Source organism: Seriola dumerili, unplaced genomic scaffold (genome assembly GCF_002260705.1).
Source record: "Seriola dumerili isolate Sdu_G_001 unplaced genomic scaffold, Sdu_1.0 BDQW01000068.1, whole genome shotgun sequence".
In the NCBI taxonomy this organism is placed as follows: domain Eukaryota; kingdom Metazoa; phylum Chordata; class Actinopteri; order Carangiformes; family Carangidae; genus Seriola; species Seriola dumerili.
The window spans coordinates 17,100,108-17,110,835 of NW_019174323.1; the positions used below are offsets into that span (position 1 = coordinate 17,100,108).

Here is a 10,728-nt window from a genome sequence, read left to right on the forward strand (position 1 = left end):
GACCCGTGAAGTTGGCACTTTTTGCAATAAACCAAATTTTGTGCTGGCATGTGATGTTTTTTTTGTGTTATATTTTGTTATTTGCTATAATTTCGTATCACACTTACATTGTCATTTTAATCTTTTTAAACTACATTGCAAGGTTATGCTTTGAAAGTAGCTTCCCCAACACTGAAGGAGGCTAATTATAATCTGAAAGTGAAGAAGTCTCACCTGCCCTCAAATGGTCGGACACCATTAGACTTGTACGGTTATATAAGGAAGCAAGAAAGTTTTAAAAAAAAAAGATTACATCAATTAACCTCTGAGTGAGAAAAAATGACGTGGACCCACAGGCTTTTTTTTTCATGTTGGACGACCTGCTGATTCGGTGGCTGTCGAGAAACCTGCTGAGCTGAGGAACTACAAAGGCCTGGAGAGATTTCACAGAGATTTTTCTTCGACAGATGAAACTGCTGTTGTTTCCATTCTCGTGAAACTTCTCAGGATTGACACACTCCAGTACTCTGTCTCTCTCTTTAAATCTGTGTGTGACAGCCTGAGACAGAGTGAAATAAAGGGCTGGAGAAAGGCTGAGAGATGAGTGACATTAATAATAGAGGGGGGGGGGGGGGGTGTATTTGGCGAAACACTAAGTCCGGGCACTGAAAGTTTTGAGTGTTTACCCCTTTGGTCTCAGGAAACATCCATTTCTCTATCGCCTTTCATCAAACCTCCCTCCCCTCTGTCCTCCGAGGGTCCCTCATCAAAAAGCAATAAAGTGGGGTGAAACAAACCCGCAGTAAACTCAGCAGCAGTCGAGAGGTCAGAGGGGCAGACCTTCGGCCTGATGGTCGTCTGTTGTTTGAATCTCTGACCAGCTCGCCCCTCCGGAGAGCGACTGTATCTGCCGGGGGGCACGAAGGCTCGTCACCGCAGCTGTGCACTGTACAGGAAACCATGGCACCATGTGTATCTTCACAAGTACAATTATGAACCTTAATTAAGCGACAAACTTTATTACGGTGCTGAGGAACCTGTAGATGCTTGGTGTTTTGTTTTTGTTTTTTTTTACTTGTGAACTTTGGTAAAAACTTTAGCAAAAAAGTAGATATTTATTTTACTTGGTGCGACATCAATTAAAGTCCAACGGCTACAAAGGCGCAGGTAGCTGTAGTGAGTCTGGTCAGGTGATCCACACCAAACCTCCTCCTAACAAACTCTCACCACGTCACCTAACGTCTTCGCTCCTGTCATAATTACTACAGTTGCTAAAGGTTCCCTAACAATGAAACATAATTATGTGCCATAACAAGCTGCTGCCTATTGGGGAACCGTCTCTTTAAGTTGGATCTGGCTGTGCTCCGACAGATTGGAGAACACCTCATGATCTTTTTTTTTTTTTGCCCTTGTCAGAACATTAAAGGACGGATCCCTGGGCACCTCTGATGTTCTGATGAACTCTGACATTCGCTTTATATTACTGTACATGGAAATACAAATTTCGCATGCAGGACGCCGTTCCTCTGTGTTACTTTGAGGGCAGAGTCGGCATCAGACACGAGCGCTTCTCTTCTCACCTCGTCAAGATATTTCCAGACAATCTGACGCACGGATATATGATGCGGTTGGTAAAATGCATTAAGCCTTCCCTCTGATCACAACTTTGGCATCACCTTCTCCTCATTATAAAAGATAGGTCATGCAGCTGGTTCCAGCTTTTCCCCCCGAAGGCCCGGAAAAAAGAAATTATATAAAAAAAAGAAAAAGAAAAGATTAATTAACTCAGATTTGTGGCACATTGGGAAAATAGAAGTATACGTAGGTTTATATTCCGCGTGGCATTTGCTGCTGAGCATGTGTGGAGAAAATTCAGATCTAATCCCATTTGTCATTTGATATAGTACATTCCAAAATTCAATCTGAAGACCTAAATAAACAGACCGCCATAAGGCACACTTTGATTCCTCCTAATGCCGACTGAATTATTTAGGGACGCCATGCATTAAGTATGAGAAGGAGCTGGAATAGTTTTGTATGGGTATGTGTGTGTATGTGGGAATACATGCATCCTTGAGTGGGTACATGCTTACGAAGGGGGGGGCTTCTTGCCGCTTCAAATACCTGGAGAAAAGCAGGAAGGAAAGCGCTGATCTATTAAACATGCTTCGTGACTTGTGGAGTCAGAGAAAGAGCTTTTCACTAAAGTTGGTCAGGACGGCTAAATGTGCATTTCACAGAGTTGCACTGTAACTCTGAAATGTGAGAGTCCGTAGAATCCTAATGTGAAGAAACTCACATTTTTATTTCTTTATTATCTGAATAAAATATATTTTGTGTGATTTGAATATTTTATCAATATGAACTTTATTTTAGGGGTTTTTAATGAGTCCTCTCAGTTACAACCGAGACCTGAACTGGGACACGAAGTCCACATCCAAATTCTGTCTAATCAGGGCGGGTCGGGTCCCACGGCAGGTCTGTGTATCAATATGTCTCTCTTACTGAGTAAATCTGAGAGGAACTGTTATATCATATTATATTATATCATATTATATTATATTATATTATATTATATTATATTATCTCACTGCATGTTCATTCAGGTGAACTCCCAACTTGGAAATATTACTTTTAGATTTTGTGCTCCAGACTCGCACACACACTTTAAATACTGATTGTCTGAAAACTTTGGGACAGTTTAGAAAAATGTGCTTTTAAATCTTCTAAATCACAATGTTCCTGAATGTAATTGTTTTTATTAGAAACTGATTTTTGAATCCTGATTGTCCAACATCCTGCTTGTTTTTCTTTTACGCTTTTGTAATCTCGGCACCATTGAAAACGAGGGTCAAATCAATAAAGGTTGATGATGATGTTATATTATATCAGTAGTAGTAATGAACAGGGGGAAAAGACAGGAGTAAACTGTTGGAAACACGCCGCAGTGAAAACTCTGTTCATTAGAGAGTCAGTCCAGGCTTCAGGAGACCGGCCACTGGTTGAGCCGCCGAAGGTAAACAACCTAAACAATGTTTGATTATTTAGATTTTGTCACTCACCTTATTTTTCATCTCCACCTGATCATATCACCTGTGACTGACTCCAGAAGAACATGTATGTACAGTCTGAGGTGTCATCTATATGTCCGGCCACAGTGTTAAAGCTCATCCGCCGTGACATTGAGGAATTTACAATTCAACTCGTCAATCTATGACATGAATAAACATTAAAAATGAAGTATAAACTTGAATAAATATGATGTATTGATCCCTTTTAGGGGGGGTGGGGGTGGGATGTAATATAATCACTGAATTTATCAGGGGGCATGTTTTTCTTCTTTTTTTTTTTATAAATGGAAATTTAAAAATCCTGTTTCCTCGTCTCTGTGTTCCATCGATTGTGCTGAACCGCCCTGGAGAGTTGGAGGAGGAGGAGGAAGAGGAGGAAGAGGAGGAGGAGGAGGAGGAGGACTTCATCGAGCTCCTCTCTGACAACACCAAATCAATTCATACTTCTGAAGAGATGTCTTTCTTAACAGTGACAGGCATTTTAATTGCAGTTTCAAGCATCTAACATAACTGTTTAGAATAGAGTGAAGCAAACACGGCAATGCATACCATCCGCATCCATATACCACACATCTTAACGGCCCAATGGGATCTTTGGTTTGTTTATCTTCTGTGATGGCTGAAAAGGCAGTTAGCGCCGCCTCCGAAAGTACAAGAAGCCACTTCTATTAAAATGAAGCTGAAGACAAGAGGAGACAGCCCCCACATTAATCAAGTACCTTCAGATTGAAGAGAGACCAACCACCAATTATGCTGAATAATTCAAAGGCAGAAGAATCTTAGAGATAACTGAAGGACATCTGAAGATAGAGAAGGAGAAGAGTGGGTTGGATTTATAGGATTTGATTACAGCTTCCAGATGAATTTCTGTGAGAGGCATTTAATGAGAGGTAATGTGTGTGTGTGAGTGTGTGTGTGTGTGTGTGTAAAAGCCCTCACAAAGACGCAAAGCAACTTGCAGGGTCAACCTCACGCTTGGAGAATACCCACTGAGCACTGACCTAACGTGAACCGTCAGTTATCTCTGTACCTGTGTCTCAGGTACAGGAAGTGTTGCCGATGTCAACAGAACTGTCCAAAAATCAAAACACACTCCACAAAACACTCTTGCACACACGTCCTTGCTGAGCCTCATGCATTTATAAGTCAGAATCAGAACAATTACAGCACTCTCTCTCTCTCTCTCTCCCTGCAGGGTGAAGCAGCGAGAACTCAGCCTTCAGGTTTAACTGAGCAACGACAGCATGAGCCCTGAGGCTACGATCAGCTTCTCCTCCGTGGCTGCTGTTGTGCTACACAGGAAATACAAGGACTCTGACACTGACGCTGATGAGCCTTGACTGGAAAACATCTACTCTTCTTCTTAGTTTTTGTTTTGTCCTGTGAGAAACATCGATTAGCATTAGTTGCGTGGGCGGTTTTGTGAGGATGTCAGCTGGCTTGAGGTTAGAGATGCGGTCGAGGGGGGAAACCTCTTAGTAAGGTTCCCTTGAGTAAAGCTGTTCACAGTACGCTAAAGCCCTCCCCCGAACACTGACGTCTCAATTATAGATTAGCAACTTTAACGAGGTACGGCATGCCCGTCAAGCTTCGGATTTCTTTGCACGTTTAAGAAATGTTCGTGGGACTGTAGAGATACGACATACATCAAGAGTCTGGATGACAGTTTCTTTTTTTCTCTCTACAAAACCAAAAATACAAGAGCAAAAGTGTAAGGGATGGACTAAACTGTGCGTTTATCTGCTCTAACATAAACTGCAAACATTAGCATGTCGGGCTAACTAGCTTACGACCAACAAGTTACTTGCAAGGCTGCAGCTTATTTTATTAAAAAGCCCTGGTCATGGTAGTACATCCACTGTGTAGAAGCATAAGATCACAGATGCTACTATAAGCTAATATTAGCTTCAACTAGCTACAGCTGAACAAATCTGCATGTAAAAGGCGTCATAAATAACACTGGCTGGAAACGACAATCCTGACTTTAGACAGAGTTTAGGATATATATATATATATATGTGTGTGTGTGCGTGTGTGTCTTGTCTGCTTTTCTGTTAAGTGTATTGGCTCACTGCGGATGCCTGCAGGCAAGCCAAAGGGGTGAAATGAATTTGTAACTGATCCGTGGAAGCTCGTCTGAAATACACATTCAATCTGTTTCGATGTGTGGACTTCTGAGCGGCAGGAAATGAACCCCTCACTGTAAACAATGAGTGAAGCTGGGATTCAAGGCCGTGTTTGACTGATTTGACAGCATTGTCAAAACGTTGGGGTTTAGAAATATTATTGGAGTTGCAGCTTATCAGAACAATGATATACTGTCTGCTCATGATCCTGTCAGACTTGAAGTTCTTCCAATTTTAACAAGTTTCCAAGGGTCTTTTTATTGGAGCACCTCCAGCTGCTCACTATGATATGTGTCTTAAAATAACATCAAGGCAACTGAGGATATTTTACTGAAATTTTCTCCAGATCTAACATTAACAGTGTCTCTACCTGACACCAGTGATCAGCTAAACTCCCCTGACATTTAAAACTGTGAAAAAATGTCACTATAATCATTAAAACCATAAAATCTCAACGTATATGTGAGGTCACTGTGACAATAATGGAAATGAAGAGGAGTGAGTCAGATAAAATGACTCAGACGTGCATACACAGTCCAACCCCCCCCCCCCTAAAAAAACAACTCAATCTTCTATCTATTTTGAATAATTACCCATGTTCAGGTCGTTACTTTTGCCTGCATGAATCAGTTTAGCAAAAAGCCTTCACAACACACAGTTTGACACGTTGACGGGAAAAGCTCAGGTATAATTAAGTCCTGCTTTCCGACACGGTGGCTCACTAAAGTGCTTTACTGTACGATTGATCGGAACGGAACCATTTTAAATACTGTTGGTTCCACCTGCCATTTTTTCCTGACTCAAAATATCTGCTGCAAAAAAATATTCTATATATTTTTTACTGCAGGTTCTTGCTGCCATAGTTTTTCCATCCATGCCCCACATATGAAACACGACCTTTATTATCATTGGCTAATTACAGTGTCATACAGTCAGAGCTGAGGTGATTGTTAATCAGTCACTGATGAGACACACCTGGGGAGATCCCAGCTGATGAAGCTTGTGGGAAAAAATAAACAAACCTGTAATTCCAACTACGGCCTACGGCGGGCGGCATGCGTACCGGACCTCGGTTGTCATGGTTACCACGATAAATCATGGTTACTATAATAACGTCTTGGTTAGCTTTAGGAAAAACATGGCGATTTTGGGTTGAAATTCGTACCGCCTCAACATTCGGAGACCCTTGTTGTCATGGTAACGATAACAACAACAACGTGGTTAACTTTGCTGGACGCTCTTGGACAAAACAAACAAGATAAACCGCTGGTGTCACATGGGAATCGAACACACCGCTCTCCTGTCTCATGCTTTTTTTTAATTTTTTTTTTATTGTTCCACTTCACTTGATTTGTTTTTCTGTATTCATTTGTCGCTTAATTTTCCACCATGCTGTACTCTTATTTTTGTGTGATGACTGAATTAAAGTCAGTGCCCACAAACCCCTCTAAAGGATCACTTTTAATGAGCTATCACCATTCAAAGTCAGAAGAAACACCCTGTGAGTATTACAGAGGGACGGACGAGGCAGACGGAGGAAGGGGAAAAACAAGAGAGAGGAAAAAAAAAAAAAAAAGAGAAGTGAAGAGAGTGAATTGCCAGAAGAAACGAAGCCAACAGAGAAGCTCCAGGGGAGATTTTACGGTGGTACAGCCAATGCAGCAGTCCCTCGTCCCTCCTCAGGCATTCTGAGCCTGCATTTTCCCCAATGGAGCGGCCTGCGATGGCTGCATGGTTTGGTAATGGCTTGTAACAGCTGATGTGGGTATATGAAGGGGAGGCTTGCCTGAGAGAGGTCCAGCTCTACCTATCCTGATGGTCATCTCATCAGAGTCCTGGAGCTGGAACGAGTGCTGCTCCGCTTCCTCTTTGGCCAGCTTGGAGTCCGGGGACAGCGCCAAGGCAATGTGGGGGTCAGCACCTACACCCTGCGGACAAAAGGAAAAGACACAAGGGGTTAAAATCCATTTTATATACAGAAGATCACGCAATGCTTCATTTCATGGGTCCCCTGATTTCCTTCTAATGTCATGGAAATTGTCTGAATTATTTTCTAAAAAATTAGTGTGGAGATCTCAAAGTAAAAATACCCAACTACAAGTATTTCTATGGAAGTATTAGCAGCAAAATAATTTCCCAAGAAATTTTGTAGAGAATAAGTATTAAGGAGCATAAAGCAACAGAAGTATCTTATTACTGTATTTAAGTACAGTGTTTTGACTAAATGTACTAATTTACACATAAACTACATTTTGGTTCATTGTAACAGCGATTAGTTAAGAGTTATGTTGATTATTATTATCATTATTAAATCCTTTATTTGTTTTTATAGACCTGCTTTTATGTGATGTCGTCTTTTTATCGTCTCATCGCCCTTTTATTGCTTTTTGCTTTATTATGTTTGCATGTGTGTGTGTGTGTGTGTGTGTGTGTTTCTATATGGCTGCTCCCTCTGATTGTCCTTATTTCTATTGATGCATATTGTGAAACCTATTTCTGTCCTGCTTTTGATTTGTTTGTCAAAGCCCTTTAAATATATAACTATATATCTATATAAATAAAGTTGCTGTTATCATTATTATTATAATTATTATAGATCGAGATCTCTTTTACATAAATAGACATATTATTTTATGACACTGGTATTCACTCTGTATAAACTTGAGTATGCATCTCTAAAAGTTTTCCTCATCGGCGAACTCACAATCTCATATTGTACCAGTGCAGTTTATAACAGGTGGTTTTGTGTTGTTAACTATGCACTGTTTCTCCCACAGTTAATCTCTCAGTGATGCTCTGAACCGACTGTGACGTTACCAAACTCCAGGCCTCGTCAGTTTGGGTCAGTTACACATTTTGAAGCCGCAGATTTGGACAGACAGAAAATCCTTGCATGAGGACTCACTGCCTCGTATCTATTAATCTTATTTCTTAATCTGATATGTTACTCCAGGCAGGTTCTCTCTCGCAGCATATTACACAGCCTTCGAAAGGAATATAAATGCAAATGACGCCTCATTGAAAACCCACAGTGGAGAGCTGCATTACAGCTTCAAAATAAGTCATTACACAAAACTCTGCAGTAAAACAAAACAGTTTTTATGTCAAAACACCGTTGCGATTGTGAAATGATAACACTACCAAAACTAAACTATGACTGATGGATCTTCAAATTGTGAATGAAAAATTAAACTGTAATGCTTGAATGATGACAATCCCACCTGTACCGTTTATTCCAGCGAGAGAACGCAGTGATCGGACAAGAAACTGTTCGACGGTGATAAGACGTCAACGTGTGAAACAAGGTCAGTGAAGTAACTTTGTGCAAAGTGAATCATACAAACACAGCCAATGTTTGACTATGTTAATTACTCTGAAAACGCAAAGAGCTAAATTAGGACGGCCTTCTTTTGAAAGACTAACTGACTAAGACTAACCGGTGGAGACAGTTTGACAGCCCAGTGAGATTACTTTGAATAAATAATGTAAGCACTCTAATTCACTTGCTTTGCTTGCAATAACTTCACTGGCGAACGGCAGAAGAAAAAAACAATCTGGCTGACGATCAGTTAAGTTATAAAGCCATTAAAGTCCACCTATATCAGAATGAAGATCAAACAGTCACAGAAAACCCATTAAGAAAATGAAAATATATGAGGCCCACAAATACACAGAAGACTGAACACCGAACGTGACAATGTGGGCTTCACTGATTTTAAAAAGGTGAGGAAAACAGAGAGCCCACATATTCATTAGCAAAAACCATCAGATGGTTAATGTCTGTAAGTGAGGGCTAAAAAAAACAAACAAAAAAAAACCATCTGCATCCATATCTACCCCCTTTCATCTCTGCACATGCTCAGTTGCAACCGCAACAGACGAGGACGTGGACAATCACAAACAAATACCTCCGTGACAATCAAGGTTTTCATTGTGTGTATCTTTTCTCAAAAACTGCACCAGACAAAAATGCTAAAATGTTGACGACACTCCACTGTTATTTTTGTGAAGAGTGACAAGCCATTTTTAAGTGATTTTACGGTTGCAATCTTGGCAAAAATGTCAGTTCGTCGCAAAAAAACATGGACCACCCGGACAGGAGCATCAATCATGCAACATGCCTATAAAAACATACCGTCTTACACCTTTAGACAACTTTTCCATCCAGATTTAACTTTGATTTTAAACAGATTTCTGCTGCGGCTCAGGAGATATAGCCGGTCATCCGCTAATGGAAGAACGGTGGTTTGGATTCCCGGCTCCTCCCGGTGCACATGTCGAAGTGTCCTTGGGCCAAGATACTGAACAACAAATTGCTGCCTCTGTATCATCTGTGTGTGTGAGTGTGTGTGTGTGTGTGTGTGTGTGTGTGTGTGTGTGTGAGGCTTGTAGTGTAAAGCACTTTGAGTGGTCGATGAGACTAGAGAAGTGCCATATAAGTGCAGTCCATTTACCAATACCATTCACTCTCCCATAACGCTCAGACTGTCGAGGCATCCGGCTAATCGTCGTTCTTGGGATTTCTACCAAAGGTTTTTTTTCTCCTGTTGATCAGTGTCAGAAAACTCAAACATTGAATCTAATGTGGGAGGAGAATACTTTTTAAAACAACATGTTTTTGCTTTGTTTATGAAATATACAACAATGTTTGACAAAAAAAACGATAAAATGAATGTTTTTTTAATAAGGGTGTGAGAAATTACACTGGAAACAAAAAAGAAAACATTGTTGTGGAGATTTTTGCTCTGAGTCATGATTTAATTTCACTCTGTATTTGTCACTTTTACTCTTTGGTTATTACTTATGCCTGAGGCGATGAGGCGGGGAAAAGAAAAAGGAAGAGGAAGTTTGCTCAGGAACAAACTAATGAGTGAGGTGGTGCATGACATTTGGGGATGTTGTGATGTCACTGTTAGGCTGTAAACACTGAATGCAGACTGACCACCACACACACACACACACACACACACGTCCGCTCTGTGTGTGTATCCGTCATATCATCCAACCAAAGAGGGTTTTACACATTTAAGCAGTGTTTAAAATTCTACATTAGCACTGTTTTCATGATCATGATCATGTATGTCAGGCGTTAAATTGGGAGCCTGCCGGAGCTGAGCTTCATCTCCTGCAATATCATGTCGTCATGTCACACACATAATGTTTTTTCCTTTTAACCACGTGCAACGTTTTGGTCATGGTGCAAAATGTAAACAACAAGACACATTTCAATTTGAAATTCTGTTGCTGTTCTCTGTTGAGAGAAAAATACGTGTGTGTGTGTGTGTGTGTGTGTGTGTGTGTGTGTGTGTGTGTGTGTTTGTGTGTGTCTGGTGATGGCATGATGCGACAGCTGATACACCATCTTGAGGGGATGTTATTAACCCACAGTGGCTTTCAGTGATGACCCATGATACAATCTCATCAGCAGGTCCAAGCTCACCATTACAACACTTCTAGCAGCAGTCTGGCTCAGCTGACCACTGGAAGTCATCCCTCTCTCTCTCTCTCTCTCTCTCTCCCTCTCTCTCTCTCTCTCTCTCTCTCTCTCTCTC

General features: G+C 40.9%; 1 protein-coding gene across 3 annotated transcripts in view; it reads right to left on the reverse strand.

The window, feature by feature from the left end:
* Positions 1–10,728, reverse strand: part of slc39a11 (solute carrier family 39 member 11) — a 77,778-nt gene that overhangs the window by 22,612 nt on the left and 44,438 nt on the right. For 2 of the 3 annotated variants that reach the window (XM_022742963.1, XM_022742964.1), the window contains exon 5: positions 6,963–7,104. In XM_022742963.1, coding sequence (XP_022598684.1) covers positions 6,963–7,104 — 142 coding nt within the window. The remainder of the gene's footprint in view (positions 1–6,962; positions 7,105–10,728) is intronic. The other variant, XM_022742965.1, reaches the window with a different exon arrangement.